The 25590-nt window shown below is 32.4% G+C and overlaps 1 protein-coding gene across 2 annotated transcripts; it reads left to right on the top strand.

The window, feature by feature from the left end:
- The first annotated feature begins 4508 nt into the window (after positions 1–4508).
- LOC139489114 (somatostatin receptor type 2-like) lies at positions 4509–24816 on the top strand. Of its 2 annotated transcripts, none has more exons than XM_071275244.1 (3): positions 4509–5121; positions 13740–15129; positions 24645–24816. In XM_071275244.1, exon 2 carries the CDS (start codon positions 13786–13788, stop codon positions 15100–15102), a length of 1317 nt encoding a protein of 438 aa, XP_071131345.1. In that variant the 5' UTR covers positions 4509–5121; positions 13740–13785; the 3' UTR covers positions 15103–15129; positions 24645–24816. The 2 variants fall into 2 exon arrangements, with proteins under 2 accessions (XP_071131345.1, XP_071131346.1); XM_071275245.1 differs by lacking the exon at positions 4509–5121 and adding an exon at positions 7144–7362.
- The last annotated feature ends 774 nt before the right edge of the window (positions 24817–25590 follow it).

Consider the following 25590-nt stretch of genomic DNA (forward strand, 5'->3'; position numbering starts at 1 on the left):
TCATTAGTCTTTCAACCAAATGATGCTGATTCTTAATATTCTACAACATAAAAACTTCCGCACTGACGCTGGCTTGCTATACTAATATACTAAAATGTAAGACGTTGACATTTACAAGTCTTAAAGGTTAAGCCCCAATTCCAGCTTGACTTGCCTTGACGTGGGATTATGGAATAACAAATAAACCATGATGCACAGATCTTTCTCTAACAGTGTATGTATGAAAATATTTTTTTCTGGGTTATAATTATCATCTTTGATTCCCTTTGTTATAATATATTAGCCAACATAGTTTTTTTCTGAATGTTTTATCACAGTCCTGAAATGAGATATATGACGCACGTCTCTTAAATATAAATGACTGTCTTAATGAACTTATTGATTCTAAGAGTAATTAAATGCCAGCCTGAACAAGCTGACGGTATTCCAATCTTTTGAAATTAAAAATTTATGATAAAAATAACTCGGACTGTTTCTTTTTAAAGGAGTTATAACCAGCTACTATCGTAATATATGCTTAGACGAGTAAATGTATGAAGTTTTCTTTAGTAAAACTTGAAAGTTGATATAAAATCAAATGAACACACATTTGTGATTTCGGGGCATTGTAACGCTAACTATGCGGTATGGATTTTGCTCATTGTTGAAGGCCGTATGGTGATCTATTATAGCTGTTAATTTCTGTGTAATTTGGTATCTTGTGAAGAGTTGTCTCATTGGCAATAATACCACCTCTTGTTTTATAAACACATGTCAAGCTATCCGAAACTGAAAAAAGCAAAAAAAGCTAACTAAACTTAGGAGATAACTGTATTCTGATTGTAATTGTATTTTAAGCTCCGACGTCATCAATTGGGGATTTGATGGTCACAAATTAAGTTAACTGGCGACGCGTTAGCGGGGACAGTAAACGGGTATTTGCGACCATCAAACACAAGGCCAATAATAGGTGTTTAGTCTTAGATGCATGGTTTTTTTTATAAGTTGTTAGTGGCTTTGAACTAGCTGTCAGATAACTGCGAATACTCTCAGATATGTTCCTAGTATCTTTTTGTTGTCGGGATGTACAAGTACCCGGCCAAGTCCACTTGTATGTTTGTCCATCTGATGAGTTAAGCCTTTTTCAACTGATTTTTATAGTTCGTTCTTATGTTGTACTGTTATACCACTGTCCCAGGTTAGGGGGAGGGTTGGGATTCCGCTAACATTATTTAAGTATGTGCCTGTTCCAAGTCAGAACCCTGTAATTAAGTGGTTGTCGTTTGTTTATGTGTTACATATTTGTTTTTCGTTCATTTTATTTTTATATAAATAAGACCGTTAGTTTTCTCGTTTGAATTGTTTTACATTGTCATATCGGGACTCTTTATAGCTGACTATGCGGTTTGGGCTTTGCTCATTGTTGAAGGCCGTACGGTGACCTGTAGTTGTAAATGCCTGTGTCATTTTGGTCTCTTGTGGACAGTTGTCTCATTGGCAATCATACCACATCTTCTTTTTTATAGTTTCCGAATCTAGTCCTTTGACTTGGTATTCGCTTTGTTTTACTTCTTTTTTTTTCCATATAGACTATTTTTTACTGGATTAAATCAAATATGTAATAAAAAATATATCTTCATGTGCTACTTTTTGAGTAAAATGAGGTCGAAAATGTGTATATTTGCTCAAAAATGCGGATTTGTGGCCGTATTTTCCCTCTTGAAAGAAAGACATAACGTTTTTGTTTAAAAAGATAAACACAAATTGTTTTTTGTTAAATAATTTGTAATATCTGTATAATATTTTATGAGTATTCTAAAAATATATACATTTTTTTTCTTCAGAAATAACTCATATTTATCAAATGTTCATGAATATAAAAAAAACATAATTTTTTGCTGTATATTTATCAAATTTAAAAAAAATTGCACTATTTACGTTTTCATGAAAATTGGCACACATTATCTTCTCGCGTAATCAAACCAAATGGCATTTTAAAAAAGAGGGGTCCATGAACTCGTTTTCAAGATAAATCAGTTTGAATGATAAAAATCAGTCGAAAACTGAATCTTATCCCGATAAGTCATAGTTTGGGGTCGCGAAAATAACAATTTACGTTAGCAACGTCATTACCTCCCCTGTAACTGTATCGTACTATACCCTAATTGTTTTGAAAGGAAAATAGTGTTAACTGCATGAGAAATTTCATAATAAACTAGAACACACCCGTGATATCGCGGGTCCGTGACTGAATTAAAGTATATAACTATGCGCAAGCCTTATTTTAGTATTAGTATTGTCATCTGATAAAGTCATGCCGATTATAAGATACACAGTTTTCTCTGCTTTCAAATCTTTCTGTTTGAACCCGTCGAACTGGAACTTATCAGTTATTGGTAATATTAATTATTTGGAAAACAAAAGGTCCTGGAATGGAGTATTATTTTAATCAACAGCATTGTCCTATATTAGTTATAAATAAAGTTGAATTCTTTGATTCGCTGTTTTACGTCATGCCCGCTAACAAAATTGAAAACTGTACGCCTTAATTTTAGTTCAGATTTTAAGTATTCGTATTGTTATCTTAGAAAGTCTACTGATTAAAGTACTGCAATAGGTAACAATTTGACAATTTAGTAGTGTCAACCCTGTGATTATGACCCGTGTATATAGCATAATAATCCTAAATACACCGTTTGTTGGTGCCCCTGTCAGACGCGGAACGTACAGATAAGGTAATAGGTAAACAGGTGAATATACTATTGGTATCGGACTCGACCCGGAACTTCTTAATTATTGGCAATGTTAATTACGTGGAAAACAAAAGGGCCTGGAGTGGTGTAATTTTTAATCTACACCTTTGTACTATATTAGTTATATATAAAGTTGAATTCTTTGATTCGTCGTTTTTACGTGATGACGGCTGACAAATTGGACCTCGTAATTTTAGTATTATAGATATCTCAAGAATTATGATACACGTACAAACACTTCATTTTTTTCCGCAATTTATAAACTATCAGTGATCGAATAAAAGTTTTTTTGGGACCCAGCTAGCATGTTTTACCTCGCCACATTCTGTATTTTCCTGTCCCAAGTCAGGAGCTGTAATTCAGTGGTTGTCGTTGGTTGTTGTACCAGGCAGAAGCTAGCGAACAATAGCTAGCGAACAATTAGCCAGCAAACAATAAGGCGATATATCGAGAAACCAAACAAATGAATAAGATAGCAACGACCGTTAAATAAAAAAATATTCAAAAAGGCAGAAAATCAGTCCAAATATTGCAATTTCAACTCAATCTTGAAATGGTTTTTATACCGTTTATTGATTAAACAAGTCACATCCCTTTTATTCAGTACCACAGTAAATCTGCATCTTTCAACGGATTATTTGTAGATGTAGGGTCACCAATACACCCACTTCAATTTAGAACGTATGTAAAAGTAGTCCTACCCTGTAAAATATCGCACCTGTGATGTCTTTGTTTAATTAAACTAACATACACATTTGAAGAAAAGGGGGTTGCCCTATTCCAGGGCTTCTAGAGAAAAATAATGAGGGGTGTCACGAGATATGACTATATAGTTCTTGTAGAGGAGAAACAGGCGCTTCTTTTGCGCAAGGTATCGAAGGGCGTTATGTTCAAAAATCTGAAACTAGAGCCCAAAATTTGAAAAAAATGGTAAAAAAATAGGGGGGTCGGCCTATTCCAGGGCTCTAAGAGAAAAATAATGAGGGGTGTCACGGGGTATGACTATATAGGTCTTGTGGAGGAGAAACAGGCGCTTCTTTTGCTCAAGGTATCAAAGGGTGCTATGTTTAAAAATCTGAAACTAGAGCTCAAAATTTGAAAAAAAAAATGGTAAAAAACAGGGGGTCGGCCTATTCCAGGTGACAACTTTCCATCTAAGTCCCAATGTGTAAAAAGTAAACAATTTCTCCGTTTTACCGTTGGAGCGTTTTTTGAAGGTACAAATGTAGTAGTTATGAACAGATCTGATCAGTGCTATGTTCCAAATGATGTAGTTTACATGGAATACCAAATGCTAAAACACAAAATTATTCTGACAAATAAAAAATGCTGAAGAAACATACAAGTTTGAAATACATTTTCGGCAATTATGAATACAATGAAAGAATGCAAACTTTAAAAGCAATTACATAAAACAAAATTGAATGCTATAAATCTTGAATGATGACCTTCCCATATTAATTTGAGAACATGATGATATTATCACGACGCCTTTGCGTGTTCTTTTAACCGAGTACTGACAGATCTACACTGTTCTCTGGTCCTCTGAGCTTCAATGATGAAAGGCTATATGACAGAACGGTTCATTTTGATATAGTTATAGCGATGACAGATAACACGATCCATGCGTCAGAAAATACCATTTTTGTAGAATGAAAATGATCTTTTTTGTCAATTAGTAACAATTGATATTGCGATTGCTGACTCGCAAATTCTCGCGAGAATTGCTGAAATGTATATTACTATGTTCATCTTTGTGTGTGTGAATTCTGTTGATTGCTTTAATATTCCGAAAGTAAGAAGCTGTTTATAAAATTTGTCTCATGGTTAGGGCTAAATCATGTGTTGCTGTGTTGTTTACTTACGAACAAAAAAATAATAGATATGAAATAATATAAATAATGCCAGTAGTATTATTCTAAGCAATTTCTAGAGAATCAATTTAAAAAACACAATTATTTTGTCTCTTGTCGTTTATAACTCATCAAATGTACATGGATTAATTATAGTCTGTTTGAACAAATTGTTTTGCTACTGGTCAATTTAAACAGATTTGTATTCCTAATTTCACCGTTATATTGTCTGCGTTCTTAAATTCGACACAGGAGTCTAATGATTTTTTTTTAAGAATCAATAACAACATTTTTACAGAATCGTCCAAAGGCGTTATAAAGCAACTTCTATTTAAACGTTTATTAGATCTTTATAATTGTGTGGTTTGATTCATCGCAAACTCTCTGTGATACGTCAGTCGGAGACGTATATATTTTCCTACAGAAGGATGTTCAGATTAGAATGTGTTGATATCAGTACGCAATGATTTTCTCTGTGTCAGTTGGATCTTATTCAACAGCGAATGCATATTTGTTTTGTCATTAATCGAAAGCAGGTAAGAAAACATATGTTTTAAATAATTAATTATAATTTATTTATATCTTATAAAAAAACTTGCCCTTATTTAACTTAAACATGGAATATTATTTATTAAATTTTGAATACAAATGCAGTTAGCTTAATAATAATTTGGTTTGATATTTAACGACTGATCTGTTTCAGTGATGTTATCAGCATGTATACGACTTTTTGTCTGATATATGATATCATGTAGCTACATCAAGCGTTTTCAAGTCTTTATTTGTGTTTTTTTGTGTAGGTCTTGAAAATAAGAATGATTTTTTTTTTTTACTTATAATAAGTTAGATTGTTTATATACATTCATAGCTGAGGATTTTCTTCTTATTATTTTCATATTGAATAAGTGTCTAGATAGTTAAGCATAGTATATGTTTCATTTATTTGGTTATTTTTGGGTGCCACATTGAATATGTATTAAGTTGGATTGATCTTTAACGTCCACCAGTTAATACTACCACATATTCAGGATCTCGGGATTTTGTAACTGTAATTCAACAGTTGAATGATTTATTTTGAAATTTTATTGGAGAGTAAAAACGGTAACTGACTCTATCTCAATTCGGCGTATTCAGAAAAGGTAAATAATGCAATATTTGATTATACCATGATTATACCATTTGAGATATTCGTAGCTATATATATATATATATTCTACTCTATTCTATATGACCATCGACAACAAAATGTCTTAAACCAATTGTAGTTTACTACATTTTTGGTCAAAACCCTTAAGCTTGATAAAGAGGAGGTCCGTTTTGGTTTTGCAGGCTGTATGAAAACACAAACACATCTAGGACGTCCGATACCAGTCGAAAAAAAAAAATGTCAAAAGCGAGCGATAGCTAGTAGCATATTCTATTAACGTTTACGAAACCCTTGCAAAATTTCTTGAGGGGTCAGTTGGTGGCATGTTGCAAGGTCAAATTATTTTCCAGCGTTGAGTTGGTTACAATTTCCCGCCCTTAAGTGATCTACTTTATTGCTGAATTGTTTCCCTAAAAATGATTTTGCAAATGATAAAGAGATATGGCAGATTTTTTCTGAAGTTCAAGTCGATCATCTCACACAGTCAGAGTAAATGAAGTATTGTTAGTGGAATTTAAATATCAGTCATAAATTATTTCAGCAAAGAGATTACATGTACTAATGAAATCAAATTGTTATTTAGCACTATTATACATTGGTTGTTTATGAACATTTTATTCATGGTATTTAATAGAAGATTGCATGTTAAAATGATTATGTAAAATTAACATCGGATAAAGTCCCGAACAAGAATGAATAGATCTATGTCCGAAAGACCATGAAGTACATATGATTGTGATCGGGTTTTTTTTCTGAATGAAATCCTTCTTAAAAAAAATCAAATTTGCTATAATCTTCCAAAAATCTTAATTTTGGCTATTTCTATGCATTGATAGTTAAAGTTTATTCGTAAAATTCATATACATCCTAAATATATATATGAAATATTTGCCACTGGACCATAAGCAAGCAATAATTAATTAAAGAAGCGAAAATGCGACAAATCATTGTAAAAAGGTAAACCTCAAAGGATATATACAAACAAGTTATACTGTTGATTTGTGAAAAGTTATTTGTTTTTTTAAAACTACCTCGTTGTGAAAGAAATAGGGTTATACTAGCCCTAAATTTTACCTCTTTTATAAAATATAAAATCTATCTTCGATACTCAACGACATTAATCAAATATGATCCTTTCATTTACAATGCTCAGTAATCAAAGATATTTTGGCTGTTCAAATATTGGTAAAGACACCTGCCTTGTTGCTGCTCATAGTCAGTAAATAGTAAGTAAATGCGTTCATACGTCTGATTATCACAGTACTGCTACATCCTATGAGACTCTTACCAATACATGTAATTAAATGGTTGTAGTATTTTGCTATTTGCGTTATATTTCTCCATATATAATCATAACTATTAATCTAACTACGTGTATCCTAAATGGTTATAATGCTTCACTGACAAGCAAATACTTATGGCAATAATTCTTTGACAGATAACATCGCGATATTATCAATGCAATTAAATATCAAATCTAGGTTGTAGCCACTGATATCAATACGTTACCTCGACAATTTATTATTCAATAGAAGCCATGTCTGCAACAGGCAGAAATGTTATTGTGTTGTACATGCAGCGACCATCAATGAATTTCAAAACAAATGGATGTGTACATAACATGCATAAGGTAACAATCATCATTTATTAATTTAATGTATAATGTCATATCTTTTTAATTTGAAAGTAAAATAATATCGTGTATGTATGAGACAAAAATGGCGAATCTACGTTTTTAAAGTTTCTGTAGCATGTGCATCATTTTCAATATTTTCTCATGTAGATTGGAAAATCGGAAATACTTAAGAATTGAATGCTTCTTTTTGTAAATTTATTGGGGTGTAAAAGCGTTGACCGAAGTACCTTTTGCATGAAGCCGCGCTCTAAAAATGTACGCACGGTCAACGCTTTTACAACCCTATAAAGTTACAAAAAGAAGCATTCAATACTTATAATTACATTTTTTAGCTATGATCATGAAAACACGAATTTTATTTTATTATGTAATTCACCTGTTCACTTTATTGTTGGAGCACGTGTTATCATGAGTGAAAAGTTGTATTGAGCAATGCAACTGCTTACGGAATAACACGTGATGTGCAGTTAGCCAATCAGAATAAAATTTTATAATGAAACATACATCTAATGTAATTATTAGGTTATGAACATCATTACTGAAATGGTTACAAAACATGCATGTAGATATACCATATACTATATTTTTATTATTTTTAACTTAATCTGTGAACGGCAAACAAGTATTTATTGCAACAACCAAGAATAAAAATAAAGTGATAAAATTCAATCTGTTATGCATAAGAGCATATATAAATAAATCGTGCAGATCAAAGAAACAGAATGTTTAAAAAGTATAGATAATACATTTTTAAAGGTTAACAATGACCACAAGAATTGCCGGAAAACGATAAAGCAAGCTATGTCAAATAACCGTTAGGTATTGCATCAAAACTGTCGGCACTCTGCATCTTTCGAAAGTTACCGTTAAAAATGTCACATAGTAACCAAAAAAAGAGGATTGTTATTATTTAATCACTTTGTGATTTTAGAGCTTACTGCTTGTATAAATGTGTCAACGTCTTTCGATAACGTCAGGAACAATAACTCGTGGCGTAACGTCAATCAGTATCGTGTTACCTTGAAGTGAGGTTAGTATGGTGAACTAAATGAGAAAAATATTTGGACACTTTCATGAGAGTACAAATAAATAAAGAAACGTTTATAAGAAAATAAATTAGATAAAAAACATGTTGATTGATGGATTTTTGTTGAACTTGGGATAACGTCCAGTGGCAAATATTTAAAGCATTTTCAATACGAGAACAAATGAACAGTAAATGCAATTAGTTGCTCAAGAAAACCAGGCGAGAAATTTGAAATGGGACTGGAAAATGAGGGTAAATTGGATAGGGAAAGATATTAAGCAATTGATCACTTATGGAGCCCTTAGAGGATTGTTGTAATTTTTTTAATGTACAGAGAGCATAACACTCTCTCTACACGAGGCGAACATTCAATAAGGTGTATTCAAATAGAATAATGAATTTATATCAACTGAATTTTTAAAAGTTACAAAATGTGCTTGACGCTTTAATACTGTTATATTCAAAATAGCTATATAGTCTGTACGAAAAAAGATGTTTTTATCATTTAAACTTGTTTTGCCTTTCATCAAATTTCGTTTTATTATTCATAGCTATTTCACTTTTCATTTTAAATATACTTCACTTCGTCTGTACATATTGATTTAAGTTCAGGAGGGAAATAAACAAAATTTAAACATTGATACTTCATTATGATCAAAGATCATATGTAATATAATATAGTATGCAATATTCATGTAGGTTTCATTTAATAATAAAATATTTTCTATAACTTTACTGAGCTTCCTTTATAAATATAACTGGACGTTTGTTTTTCTGATTGCATGGTTTTACACTAGAGGTTTTGGGGTCCTTTATAGCTTTATGTTTGGAGTGAGCAAAGGTTCCGTGTTGAAGGCTTTTTTTTATTGTTTACATTTATGCATTGTGGCTAAACTTGAGAGTTGTCTCAATGGAACTAAAACCAGATCTTCTCATATATATTTACGTGGAATGAAAAATGTAAACTAGTAATCTTGTGTTAGGATGCTAACACAAAAGTCGCCAAAACGGACAACAAATCATTTGTTCTTCGGAATCCATTGTTTCATTATATAAAGAGCATTTTGCATTTTTCACATTTTTTCAGTTTCCATGGCAACGGCGGTCATTTTGGAAATTCCAAACTCAAAAGTCACGTCTACATAAGCTAGACAACATATGTTATAAGTTTAATTAAATTTGATTGATTGATTGATTGTTGGTTGCTTAATGCCAGTGGCAAATATTTCATGCATATTCAGGACGAGAACAGTCAAGTTCACAATAGCAGACTGATACCATAGAGGCAATCTGGGATGATGGTCGGAGAAATTTGCACTGCCACTGTAAAAAGAGGGATAGGGACAGAAATTTTGCCTTTCAACAGGTCACCTACGGACCCCTCAAAGAGTTGTTGCAAGGGTTCTTAACGTGCAAAGAGCGTGACACTCTCTTTCCACGAGGCATCGGATTTAACGTCATTTTGAAAATTCCAAAGTCAAACTGCTGCTGCAAATTGTTCTCTCCATAATTATATACATATTTTGTACTAGAATAGTATAAGTTTTATTTTAAATAATTCGTCTTTTAAATTCTTCAATCTATGCTGTGCATTTGTTATAATAACTGAGTGTTTATATCCTCAACGGAATTTTGTTTTTAAATGGAGTTATGTTATTAAAACCTACAAAGTCTCCCACACGTTATAATATTTGAGTCAATTAATCGAAATGTACCGAATTGCATTCCAATTGTTTTCTCCTGTTACTTTGATCAGTAACTCTAAAAACTATCAAAGTTACTATGAAAATCCCGCAAATTTCAATGACATGCACCACGGTTAGATATAATACGTATGATTTCCATTACACGTGATGACACGCCAAAATCTTTCCTGACATAACAAAATATTAAAGAGAATTTAAAGAGTATGTTAAGTATTTAGTTGTCTTTTGTTATAATACATACATTTGATTACGTAAAACCACTTATCTTACCTCCTATACATTTCCAGGAATATGATTGGTTAAAAGCGTCCGCGTGCAAACCGTGTATATCTGATATTAGGTTAGTAGGGAGGCGGGGCTTATCTCATACACGGTTAGTAGTGGAGTTACGTCCCTTTATATTCCTTATTAGGTAAGAAGCGGGCGGGGCTTATTTCATACACGGTTAGTAAAGGTGTTATGTCCCTTTATAAAGAACAAAACGGTACTGAGAAAAAATCTTAAAAGTTCCAACAGACGAAGAAATTGATGATTAAGATTGAAAAAATTCATAAAACACATTTAAACCTTACAGTCGTTATTGTTGGCATCTGTTTTTGTAGGATCAATGGAAGTATTTTCTTAGCAGACTTTCTCATTTTGAGAATCACTAGTCTTAATTTCACATGTTAAGATAGTCGGTAAGATAAATTCGTTACATAGTGTGCTAGTGACGTAATACGGTATATATGGGGTCAGTAAATTCCATATGGGGATTCGAGCTTCGCTCTCACCCCATATGGAATTTACTGACCCCATATATACCGTATTAGGTCACTAGCACACTATGTAACTAATAATGTTATCCTACCCAACAGGTATATGACGCCACACACCTTAAAGGTAAAGTTACTGTATACTGCCATCTTGGACTGTACAATAGTAATGATCAATGGGTCTAGTTATTTGCTTGAATCTGCACAATTTAAGACAGGTTGGTAAGAAAGGGTTTCTACAGTTTAAATAAATGAAGAAACATCTTTGTTTTTTAGCTCACCTGGCCTAAAAGGCCAAGTGAGCTTTTCTCATCACTTGGCGTCCATCGTCCGTCGTCGTCGTCGTCCGTCGTCCGTCGTCGTTAACTTTTACAAAAATCTTCTCCTCTGAAAATACTGGGCCAAAATTAATCAAACTTAGCAACAATCATCATTGGGGTATCTAGTTTAAAAATGTGTGGCGTGACCCGGCCAACCAACCAAGATGGCCGCCATGGCTATAAATAGAACATAGGGGTAGAATGTAGATTTTGGCTTATAACTCTGAAACCGAAGCATTTAGAGCAAATCTAACAATGAGTTAATTTGTTTATCAAGTCAAGATCTAGCTGCCCTGAAATTTTCAGACAAATTGAACAATCGGTTGTTGGGTTGCTGTCCCTTAATTGGCAATTTTATGGAAATTTTGCAGTTTTTGGTTAATATCTTGAATATTATTATAGATAGAGATAAACTGTAAACAGCAATAATGATCAGCAAAGTAAGATCTAAAAATAAGCCAACATGACCAAAATGGTCAGTTGACCTCTTAAGGAGTTATTGCCCTTTATAGTCATTTTTTACCAATTTTTCGTAAATTTTTGTAATCTTTAAAATTTACAAAAATCTTCTCCTCTGATACTACTGGGCCAAATTAAACCATACTTGGCCACAATCATCATTAGGGTATCTAGTTTAAAAAATATGTGGCGTGACCCGGCCAACCAACCAAGATGGCCGCCACGGCTAAAAATAGAACATAAGGGGTTAAATGTATATTTTGGCTTATAACTCTGAAACCGAAGCATTTGGAGCAAATCTGATCAAATTGTTCATTAAGTTAAGATCTATCTGACTTGAAATTTTCAGACGAATTAGACAACCGGTTGTTGGGTTGCTGCCCCTGAATTGGTAATTTTTAAAGAAATTTTGCCGTTTTTGGTTATTATCTCGAATATTATAATTGTAGATAGAGATAAACTGTAAACAGCAATAATGTTCAGCAAAGTAAGATCTACAAATAAATCAGCATGACAAAAATGGTCAGTTGACCCCTCAAGGAGTTACAGCCCTCTACAGTCAATTTTTTACAATTTTCATAAATTTTGAAAATTTTTGTAACTTTTTAACAAAATATTTTTCTCTGTAACTAATGGGCCAACTTCATTAAAGATGAAGATAATTGTAAGTAGCAAGAATGTTCAGTAAAGTAAGATCTACAAACACATCACCATCACCAAAAATCCATCTGTGTCTTTTGTTCAATATGCACATAGACCAAGGTGAACGACACAGGCTCTTAAGAGCCTCTAGTTTTGTATTATTACGACTGATTTATCAAATACCAAATATTTGTGTTTATTCGAACAAATTTTCAACGCAGCCATTCAAGGTGAGATAACTCAAAGATATGGAAATTTTTAGTTTTATATTTGTAAGGTTGATGAAACCAGGTTTACCTCTCATTTTATTAAATAAAATTTCAAAACATAGTATCTTCTCATATTTTATTTTCAAACTTCTATCTCATATTTTATTTTTATTTTTCACGTCAAAGATATTTCTACCTAAATTTATTGTTCATGTTCACATATAACTGACTGCATATTACAAAGCGTTATTCAATACAATTCGACTGCGCAATAAGCTTGATTGCATTGAACACGACCACAAGCAATTTGTTTACTGCATTCTACGAAAATGTCATATCTTTTTTTTTTATTTCTTGCATGTTAGAAATCAATATATTAATTTTCGACGAGCTCAGAGCTATGAAAAACTGATTTGTCAGTTTAGTGACCATCCATGCGAAACATGGTTAAATCGAGTATGATGTTTACACAGCTTGTAGCACATCAATACAAGTCAGCACAATAAAATTATTAATCTATCATTGTTTGTTGCATTTTCTGCAGTGTGGTTGGGTCAGCAATGGCAGAACATATTTTTACTAATTAAATGACTAAAAACTCGGTTAAACTATAACTCGCTTGTATCTAGAGGTTTCGTATTTTTATCATAGGTCTGGTATTATATATATGTAAAGTTAAGCAGCGTGATGAATTAAATCATCAAAATTCAAACTTTAAATACTAAAATGATAAGTTGAATCTGCGTTGTGTTGACTTGCAACTACAAGTTTTCAATGTTAAAGTACATTTAACCACTTATGATAAACCACTACTGAAAGCATTTGTTAACAACGCCGTTTTAAATGTCCTTATGTTGTAGTAAAAATATACATCGCAAACACTGCAAATGGTCTGCTATGCAGTACAAAATGTAAGTGCCTGCATTTTTCTAATATATTTGTGTTTTAGGCCACATGTAGCGTAATTGGTAAAATCATGGTGGTCAGTGTAATTAAGATTTTAACCAGAACTGCCCGGACAGAACTATAGTCCTTCGGGAGGAAAATTTTCAATCCTTTTCATTAAGACCGGATCGGGTCAAAAACAATGACGAGCGGAGTTTAAACTACTGAGCTGATGTTACCCTCGAGCTCGGTACAAGTTTTGATATTTCTGTCATCAAGTTTCAGCAGCAGTATATTTGTAGATGTGTCTGCTTATTAACTAATACTATGTAATAAAACAAACTGTAGATTTCTTATTTTCTTTATAGGATTCAATCTGAAAACAGAAAATTCCAAAGCTATTGAATTGCCAAAATGGAAGCAGTAACACATTTAAATGGATCTGGAAATATATTCAGTGCTGTCACCGATAAAGACTCTAATTTGACTGTGCTATTACGTAATGTTACAGATATGTTAGACTACTGCGATTTCAACTTAACAGACTCGAAAGGAATGAATAATTCTACACCATCTGTTGGTATGGCATTCAATAAGGCGGCAATAACCATTTTTCTTATCACATCATACGTCATAATTTTCTTTGTTGGTATCGTTGGGAATTCTTTAGTGATCTATGTGGTCCTGCGATTTGCAAAAATGAAAACTGTAACAAATTTATATATACTTAATTTAGCGATATCAGATGCATCGTTTCTGATAAGCCTTCCGTTTATCATAACGACAACTCTGTTGCAACATTGGATATTCGGAACAGCTATGTGTAAAATATACAATGTACTGTATTCGATCAATTTCGTTACAAGTGTTCTAACTTTAACAGTGTTAAGCGGTGATAGATATCTAGCAGTTTGCCACCCGATACGTTCTGGGAAATATCGCACCCTTAATATAGCTTATTTTATATGTCTTATTGTCTGGTCGCTGTCGTTTCTGGTCATGTTGCCAGTAATTTTATATTCAACCACTGTTTCACATTACAAAGATCCATCTCTAAAAACATGTACAATTAAGTGGCCTTCAAACCAGCTACTTCCGCAAGGAAAGGCCTTCACCTGGTACACATTCCTTCTTGGTTTTGCTATTCCCGTGTCAATGATAACTATGTTTTATTCTTCCGTTATTGTTAGACTAACATGTGTTGGTCAGATGATAAAATCGAAGGGAAAACGTAAATCTCATAGAAAAGTGACCAAGCTTGTTCTAGCAGTTATTTTAGTGTATGTTTGTTGCTGGTTGCCGCATTGGGTTTTCCAGATAAATCTGACATTTCTGCCTATATACCAACGACTAAAGGACTGGGAAATATATTTGTTTAATGTGTTTACAGTTTTAACATTTGCAAATAGCATGCTTAATCCGTTATTGTATGCCTTTCTAAGTGACAATTTCAGGAGAAGTTTTGCTAAAGCTTTTAAATGCGTAGCAGCAATAGAGCTAGATAGAAAAACAACAGCCGGAGATACATGTAACAGTGTGTATCCAAAATCTTCACAAAAACATGGAGAGAAAAGAAATGAAAGACACAAACCTAAATTTGAACTTGATACAATGAAAACATCGAATACGGGATTTCTCCTCTCACCAGATGAAAACGTAAACACTTCACTCCTTGAAACTAGCAGTGTATATGTAGATAAAGAAAGCCAAACGCAGCAAGATGAAATTTAGCATACTGGAACCCGTTCTCTATGGCAGGTAATATTCATTCATATAAATAAAAACAATGGAACACATCATGCATTTTGCGTCCGTTCCACAATTCCTTTTCCCTTCAGCTATCGGTTCAGTAGTCAATTCGAGTTCATAAGGATATAGTATCGACTCACTCATAAAAGCTTACCCAAACTGTTTCTAAGGTAAGCATTGACTTGAACATATTTAGGGATATAGTATTCTAAGTTGAATAGTTTGTTTTTATATTTGTCATTAAATACCTACGGTTCCTCCATCTTGTGTTAGGATCGAACAGCAATCACGTGTCTTCGTCTCTTGTTTTAAGTCGGGAATATGACCGTAGTACATAGATATAAGAAGATGTGGTATGAGTGTCTCTCCATACAAGTCACAATTTGTTAAGGTAAACCGTTATAGGTCAAAGTACGACCATTCTCATAGAGCCTTGGCTCGATTTCATTTACTTCTGTAGGTGTACATGTTTAAGTCTCACGTTTGATTTGATAATTTTTATGACCTCTCCTCTTTTGATTTTACCCATAAAGTTCGTTCTTTTTGTTATTGACCTCTCCTTTTTTAAATTTACCCATAAAGTTCGTTATTTTTGTTATACTGTTTTGTTATATTTCCCTAATGATCTTTCTGTCAATGATTTTGTATTGTTTAGTATTTATGTGTCTGTTTTATTGTCATAGGGCTTGCATTTATACAATTTTACCAAAACAAAAAGCGTTATACAATGTTTTGAAATCACCGTTTCTCCTATAGTTGCATTATGTGTTGCCCTTCTAATAAATCATACAAATAATAATCCTTCTCTGTCTTAAAACTGAACATCACATACATTGTAGCTGCAAACCATATTACATAATATATAAATGATAACATTCCGTGATATAACTTCTTAAGAAGGCAAGAGATGCATGATCCAATATGAATAATTATTCAAATTCTTTTCAATGCTAGCGTCAGTCGTCTTGATTCAATGGCACATTTTGAAAGATAGGGAAGGTCAAGAAATAACAGTACATGTAACAAGATGTGGTATGATGTGGTAATCGAAAAACATTAAAGGTAAAAAAACTCAGGTAAACTACGGGTAAATTTGCACAAACGTAATACCATTTCTCCCCGCAAATGTAATGAGTGTCATTTTAAAATCCGCGCAAATGTAAGTCGCCCTTTATTATATATAAAATTATGAAACAACACTCAAACGTGCATTTCACTGTTTGCCATTTTATATAAATTAATAAGTGTGTTTTTTATAACTTAAGGAAACATAAGTACATTGTAATTTAAAAAAAAAAATAAATAAGAAAATAAAGTATGAATGTCAATACGCAGCCGACAAAGTCCACAGTGCTAAACAACATCATTTAAGCAATTTTGAAACAATCTAACTAAAAATCAAAGCATTGCAAATGTGTAGGCATTTCAAAAGCCGAAATGACGCAAATCATGTGGAAAAAATATGGCATGTTTTCACCTGCATTCGATTATGAATTAACTCGAATAATTCAAGCCCTTTCCGTGTCCGATTTTCTCCCACACGAGGTAGCCTTCGTAGATCAGCGGAATATAACGACTGAATTATTCGGGTTAATTATGAATTACAATTCATAACTAAATGATTAATCACATATTATCCGTTATGATTACGTCAATTAATTAATTTCCCCTTGTTTTGACGAATATTAATGCAGACAGATGTGCTGAAGTGTTGCATGGTATTGCATATAACGTTATTTAAGACAGACAGCTAGATACCAGAAAAATACTATGTATACACATGCCAGAGTCTGAGCTTGATTTGCTATATGATATGAAAACTAAACTGACGAAAAAGGGTCATTTATTCAAAATCATAAAATGCAAAAAATACATTTTGCAAATAAAACATTTGACATAAAAGTTCATATTTAATATGAAATAATAATACATATTAATTAATACGAAATTACATCAACTAATATCATATCAATTGAATAAATGACAAAGAATAGCAAAGGTGGGGAGAAAAATCTGCCACCAATCCACTCTTAGGCTGAAAGAGTGGATCCGAAATCCACTCTAAGGCTGAAAGAGTGGATCCCCCACCCGAGGATTCTGGCGACGTGAATACAATTTATATATGACTTGAAAAAATTTACAAGCATGACAGTCACATACATGTACACCAACCAAATATCATTTTATTATGTAAAACGTTCCCACATTTAGAAGAAATATTAAAAGTTCATATTATCATATACCAAGATATTACTTTTCAATTTTCTCTTACTGGTAAAAATGATTAAAGGTGTAAATTTTATTCCGGTCAGGATCACAGCAATTAAATTACAATAGAATCGTCGTTAAGTATGTTCCAGAATTCATATTTCTTCGTACATCCAGACATTTAAGAATAGAATCCTCTATATAATTTAGTACAAACAACTAGTACATTAATTAATCGAAACTGTATCTTTAATCTAAAAAATTCAAACAAAACTAAAGTACATTTTACGAAGCCCTGGATCCTTTCTAAAACGAAATTTTGTATCTGACTATTTCTGTATGGGATCATGAGCAAATGATTCTCATACTACACTTGACATTTTTCAATCGAAATTGTATAAATATAAAAAAGAAGATGTGGTATGATTGCCAATGAGACAGTTCACCACAAGAAACCAAAATGACACAGAAATTAACAACTATAGGTCACCGCACGGCCTCCAACAATGAACAAAGCCCATATCGCATAGTCAGCTTTCAAAGGCCCCAAGATGACCATGTAAAACAATTTAAATAAACGAGAAAACTAACGGCCTTATTCATATAAAAAATTAACGAAAAACAAAATGTAACACATATACAAACGAAACTACTGAACTACAGGGGCCGTATGCATAAAACATCTTAACTTAAGTATTCCTTAAACTTAGATTTCACTAAGAATTTCCTTAGTTAAGTCAAATTCTTAATTGGTATACATAAACTTACTTAAGTATTCACTTAACTAAGGAATACTTAAATCGGAACCTTTCTCTAGTTACCGTATGATAAATATTAGCTCATCACATGTACTCATCCGTGTAAAAGTTTGTTATGATTATTTAAATTTATTGATCAATGCATGCTTTTACTTTAAAGAGCTGGGGTTAAATTGATATAGGCATGTAAAACAATTCAATAGAACGTAACATAGTTTAATGATGAACAATTGGCGCATATAAGACAACGCTTTTTATGGTTGATGGTTTGACGGATGAACATTGGTAATCCAAAACTTTCCTCTACTTAATCTTTAATTATCTTTCATGGGTGTAATATTTTCTGGAGACAACAATATGTTTTAAACTCTAACAAAACATGATCAAGGTTAAATCAGTGGCGTAGCACAAGACTGAGTACAGCATTGTAAGCATGCATGTGCTAACAAATAATTTTACAAAACACCTTTTTTCAATAAAATGTTCACTTATCGTTGAGCTTATTATGCGCTGCCATCTCCCTGTCCAGAACCCTTGCCTACATTTGCTTATAGTTTAAAAAAGTCTATTTTGATGTGAAATTAACATTTTTATCACTTCCCTTTTACAACAAAAAAAGGGGGAGGGTAGATTGTTTTCCAGAAATCCATATACAAACTAGGGTATATTTCAAAAGTCCTACAATCTTTACTAAAACAAATGGTTACAGTAAGTATATTCTCCACATCTTAACGAACTTAGAACTATTTTCGAACCGCAATATATCTCTCTGAATATATAAGGTAATATGAAAAAATAATTTAAAACGAGTAAGGTATCACAAATACCTTATATAACCGACGAATTCTATGGGGACTTCTGACTGCCGTAACAGTGATTCCAAACAATCAACCTAATTGTTTCATATCCCCCCCCCCTTTTATGAAAGAAATCCACCTCTGGGTAGGTCTTAAAACTTTTCGATTTTGTCCCGGTAAGTGAACAAAAAATTAGGGTATGCCCTACATCTTTAGAATAAAACTGAATTGAAAGTTCAAATGACGCACCACCTCCCACCCAACCCCATCCACCCGGCAAAACAGAAACCACCCCCACACATATATAAAGTGTTGTTTTTCATGCTCTCTTCATTCCTTGATTCGGTTTTTAACTAACGGTTAAAATTGATACCGCGCGGTGTATTTTAATAATTAATAAAAAACCGTGCACGTACAAAGTATACAAAAGAAAAAAAGTACCATGAATTACATGTGTGTAACACTCAGTACTTTTCGGTATACATAACATCGAGATTAGGAAATAGTATATATAACTACCCACTGTTATCTCTTGATTTGTTGATTATACGTGATTCGAAGAAAATAACGATGATCTTTAATATTTACTTATTATTTAGCAATAAATAAACGAATAATTAGTTTATTACTGATACTGTATATATATATTAATCAATCAAATTGTAATCAAAAACGCAAACTTTCGACTAATTTTTAACTATTTTTGAAAATTTAAGGTAGCTCTATAGGTACCTTGGACTTAAGTGTTATATTAGGCGTTTCCTTAGTATAAGGAGTTTTATGCATACCACTTAAGTTTTGTGGGCGTGACTTAAAACAACTAAGATTTTACTTAGGAAATACTTAGTTTAAGATTTTTTATGCATACCACTTAGATAAAAAGGGCGGAGTTTCCATAACTTAAGTGTTTACTAAGGGAAATCTTAACTTAAGTAGCTTTATGCATACGGGCCCTGGCTCCTATCTTGGGACAGGCACATACATACATAATGTGGCGGTGTGAAGTTCATAGGGAAAACGTTTTTCGTAATACATTTAAAAGGTTTATATTGTATGGTAGTAAATAAATGTGTAGTCATATAATTAAACTGTACCTTAATTGCAATGAAAGTTAAAAGATGTAAGTTTAACCGAGAAAATATTTATAGGTTTTGACACATACGTTAAACATTAAACCAAACATGCCAAAAGAAAAAAAAACCAATTTAGTTAATAATAACCAGTTTAGTTAAATGTAATGGATTGATGGATTTACCTCTAAAGACCATAGCATTTAGTACAACAATGGAATAAACCACCAAGTCTTTTTATATATATAATTTGAATACTTAATATGAATTAGATAGGCAACATTAAAAACCATATCATGATTAACGAACAATTCATGTATACAAACAGGCCATAAAATTAAAAAAAACAATTTAAAGGTAGCCTATCGAATGATGGCATTGACAGTCTGAACAATGTGTAAAGACAGCACTGGCTGGGTGACGGCAATACAGACACAATCGTATGAAATAAAGATCCTAAACGTTTTAGCAGGCAATACTGACCCAAAACAAGATACGGCGAAATTATGTGAAATAAAGATATTAACCGTTTTGCAGGCAATGCTGACCCATAACAGGACAGTTGTAATTATAAGAAATAAAGATCATAAAACGTTAAGGCAGGCAATGCTGACCCAAAAACAAGACAGTTGTAATTATATGAAATAAAGTTCATAAAACGTTGTGGCAGGCAATGCTGACCCAAAACAAGACAGTTGTAATTATAAGAAATAAAAATCATAAAATGTTTTGGCAGGCAAATTGAATGCTGACCCAAAACAAGACAGTTGTAATTATAAGAAATAAAAATCATAAAATGTTTTGACAGGCAATGCTGACCCAAAACAAGACAGTTGTAATTATAAGAAATAAAAATCATAAAATGTTTTGACAGGCAATGCTGACCCAAAACAAGACAGTTGTTATTGTATGCAATAGAGATCATAAATGTTTTGTCGGGTCATACTGAACCGCAACAGCTGAAGTATATAGTTCTGATATTAAATTTATTCTTTTAGGCTGTAAAAATCCATAAACGCATATGCCTTCAATCCTTGAATCACGGATATTATTAGGACCATTCCATACAAGAACTGCGGCAAAAGTCTTTGTTTGATTTAAAGTGACCATAATGCACTTACACGTGAACTCGTGCTGACCCGCAAGATCATTGACCAATAAGAAACATGAAATCCAATCATGCATTGGTCATAAGTGAAATTTCTCTGCACGTGGAAACATGTTAGAATGAAATTCAAAACGGTGTGGCTGTAGCCATTGGTTGACACATTAAATTCATCCATTGACTGGGACAATTTACGTGAACATTTGTCTGTAACGACCACTGCTCACGACGTACCTACGATAGACATTTAAACTGTGGGGTCACCAAAGGTTTCTTAACGCCTTTAATTATAAAATAATTCGAAAAATTAATCAGGAATAACCTTTATGTTTTGATTTATATAATTGGTATAAATCAAAACATCGTGTTATTTCTGATTAATTTTTCGAATTACTTTATTAAGGTGTTGAGAACATTTGGTGACCCAATAGTTTAAGTGTTTTTAAAAAGTACATAGTGAGCAGTGGTCGTTACAGACAAACGTTCACCTAAATTGTCCCAGCCAATGGATGAATGTAATGGGTCAATCAATAGCCACATCCACGCTGTTTTGAATTTCATTCTATCTAATTTCTACAATTTATAGTTTAATTAAGTAGGACACTCTGACCCTTTGACCACACTAGAGACATCATACATTTAGAGTATTAATAGCTCACTCTTTTATTAAGTCGGTTAATACATCTATGTTAATAAACCAATTAAAACAGAATTATCTTCTCTGCTGTCTTAAATTATTTTATTCCGCCTAATTTTCAATTAGCAAATACAATTGGTTATGATGTAGAGTTAATGTCTTCATGATTAATTTCTAACCTTGAACAATAGATAACAAATAATATTTAATATAATAAAATGACGTGTGTAATAAGCTTTTTCCATGAGAATAAGATAACCAGGAATAGAGAGATCACGTCTCCTTACACTTTTTTTAAATCAAATATAGCAGTATTTTGCTTGTTTACCTACATTTTGACGATGTATTATACCTGTACACGTTATTTTTCTATTCGAAAATAAAACGCTCGAGAAACTGATTGTTTTGCAGTATAATTATGCATTTTGAGGACAATGACTGAGGGATGTCGATTTTGATTCATTTCTATGGAACGACATGTATGTTTTATGCAATTTATAAAAGAATCGAGTTTTGGGTCAATAAAAGGATATAAATGAAGTTTAAACTCTTTAATATAAAGGATATTAAAGGACAGGGGCGGTTCCAACCATATTTAAGTCGAGAGCGTTCATTGTAACCCACCCTCCCTTTGTATCTGCCACTGTAGGAGAAACAAAGTTAGGTGGTTTGTTTTGTTTTTTTGTTTGTTAAAGAACAGTGATCATCTCATGTCCTTTTAGAGACAAAGATCCTTTAAAATAATAGCTTATCAGTACTGCTTTTTGAACTGACATACATTTCAGGGAAATACAGAGGCGTTATTAATCATTATTGTAAGGTTATATTGATTGGATTGTAATTAACCTAGAAATATCTAAAAGCCGAGTAAAAAATTAAAGGGTATATCTTTTTTCAAGCATTACAAACTTCAATGGCAGTGTTGTATTTGTATCTAGTTTCAAGTTAATCGATTATTTTCAATGTAGCAATTTTGCAAGTCTCGATTTCTATCAATATTTAATTGTTTCTGATTGGCCAGTTTCCATTAAACTTGTGAAATCACTTTAAGGCAATTTTAAATGTAAAAAAACTGATTTATATGACCTAAGTGGGTTTTTTTTATCAACTCAAAGATAGCATCTACACAATTAAGAACGACTGTTTGTCGGAGGTCGAATTCGTAGTTTAGAGTTCAGTATATATAGCGTATTCAAATCAATTTTAAAACATATTAATGTATTATAAGGTTTTATTTATGATATTGTTTTAAGCTAATTTAATAAATAAAATTGAGAATGGAAATGGGGGATGTGCCAAAGAGACAACAACCCGACCATAGAAAAAAAACAACAACAGAAGGTCACCAACAGGTCTTCAATGTAGCGAGAAATTTCCGCACCCGGAGGCGTCCTTCAGCTGGCCCCATAACAAATATATACTAGTTCAGTGATAATGAACGTTTGTATTTCTCCATGACAATATTCCAATCATCGATTCAAACTGATAAATCTTGTGCACTTTTCTGTATTTATATTTTTCTATTACACTGCATGAAATAATTCATATTCGGCATGTTCAAAATTGTCCATTGGGAACCATTAACATTTAAGGATCCAATTTAATGTCGATAACAAAATTTTATTATGCAGTCAGTGCATAGGGAGATGTCTATTATTAGAAAATTCAATACAAAGAAAACAGATATTTTCATATAATTTGAATTGTGTTTGAATAAAAGATAAGTGTCATCACTTTTATCCTACATCCTGGCAATTTATCTTCATGACAGCTATAAGCGAGATAATGAATACGCATATGATATTTGCACAGCTCATTTAGTATGAGCAATCGGTAGTAAGGGCTTTTGTTGAAGTGACAGTTTCGTATCTTGCTCAATGTCTGGGCCCAATACATTAATAAAGATTTGTATCCAACGATAGCATTCACGCGTGAATTTTGATTAAAAACTCTGTATATCAAACGAATACTTATCGCTTAATTAATAACGATCTAACAGATAAAAAAATAAAACAAATATGTTTAGAATGGATAATGCAAAAAACAAAATATTCCTTATTTTCTTCAATAACTGAGAAAAACAAAGCTATTGAGCTCATTTTTCAAATTGTTTATGAAGTTCGTTCTGTATCCGGCATTGTACGTATTTTATGTTTGGTCTAATTCGTTTTAAATTCTGCTTTAAAAGAGCCCCAGTAAACGAATGGCCTAAATATTTCATCTAAAGCATCACATGCCTGTCAACATTGATGTTGTGGGTTCGAACCTAACATGTTAAAGGTGTGATCGCGGCAACGCTGTCTTGGTAAACTTGAAAAGCTAGTTCCATATCGAAATTAGATGGTTCTTGCAATGTACTCCGCGTGTTTCTCCATCAATAAAAACTTGCATGCATGATACACTCATGTATGTAACTGTGTGTTTGTGTTTATAAACATGATGCACAATTTAAAGAAATAAAAAGAAATATTTAGTCAATAATATACGAAATTGTTAATTAACTTAAATTAATTTATACACTTCGAAGATTAAGTTAAATTAACAACGTTAAACATACCATCATATTAACTAAGTAAGAAGTTAACGGGAAACCTTTATCCAATCATACCACAATTCAACTACAAAATGAATATTCAAATATGGTACATAGATATAGGAAGATGTTGTGTGAGTGCCAATGAGACAACTCTCCATCCAAATAACAATTTATAAAAGTAAACCATTATAGGTCAATGTACGGCCTACAACACGGAGCCTTGGCTCACACCGAACAACAAGCTATAAAGGGCCCCAAAATTACTAGTGTAAAACCGTTCAAACGGGAAAACCCCGTATTGATCAGATTGAAAGTTTTCCCGCTGAATTGGACGTTCGTCCAATGTCGATTAGTTTGTTTTATGATGACGATATTTTCAGATAAGCATCTTAATATATTTTCTCTATTTTCAGATAAAGTATCATCGATGTAAATTACAGGGATCATGACACCAAAGATGTGGATCGCATATTTCATAATTAATCATGTTGGACAAAGCTAATTTATAAATCCAAATTAGTTTCGTATTCATATTATAAATGTATTGTATTTTCGATGTTAAAAAAAATAAAATTATGTACATATTATATTATTCATTTACATCGAAACACACAAATACACAATAATTCTCATGAATAAATATAAGAGACAAACAATGAAAAAAAATAAAACTATCATACGAAGAAAATACCATTGCCGAAAGAATAAGACGAACGAATAAACAAACCGCATAACAAGAAAAACTAAAACCAACTCATAACAAAAATTAGTCCATAGTACGCGGATGGCCCACTCGAACTATCATTTGATATCTTCAGTGGACCGTGAAATTCGGGTCAAAACTCTAATTTGGGATTCAAAAAGATAGATCATATCATATGGAACATGAATACTAAGTTTCAAGTTGATTTGACTTCAACTTCATCAAAAACTTTATACACCAAAAACCTTAACATGAAGCGGGGCAGACCAACGGACGAACGGACAGACGGACATAAGGAAGCAAAGAACGAAAAAAATATTGCCCCTAGGTGAGGCATTAAACAAAATAAAGATAAGAAGATGTGACATGATTAACAATAAGACTCTCCACCAGAGACTAAATGGCACAGAAGTTACTTATTGGCCACAGCACGAACTTAAACAATGAGTAAAAGTCATACCGAAAAGTTGCATTGTAGCTACATGTATAACTATATTATAGATGACATAAAAAACAAAACTATTATTATATCAAAAAGTTTATCAACAATAGTTTACCGTTACAAAATTTAATGATAAATTGTGTGTATGAATAAGTGTGTCTCCAAATGTGTTTAATGAAGAATAGGCCTGGTATATCCGGTAAGTCTTTATACT

This window comes from Mytilus edulis, chromosome 9 (assembly GCF_963676685.1).
Source record: "Mytilus edulis chromosome 9, xbMytEdul2.2, whole genome shotgun sequence".
Taxonomy (NCBI): Eukaryota; Metazoa; Mollusca; class Bivalvia; order Mytilida; family Mytilidae; genus Mytilus; species Mytilus edulis.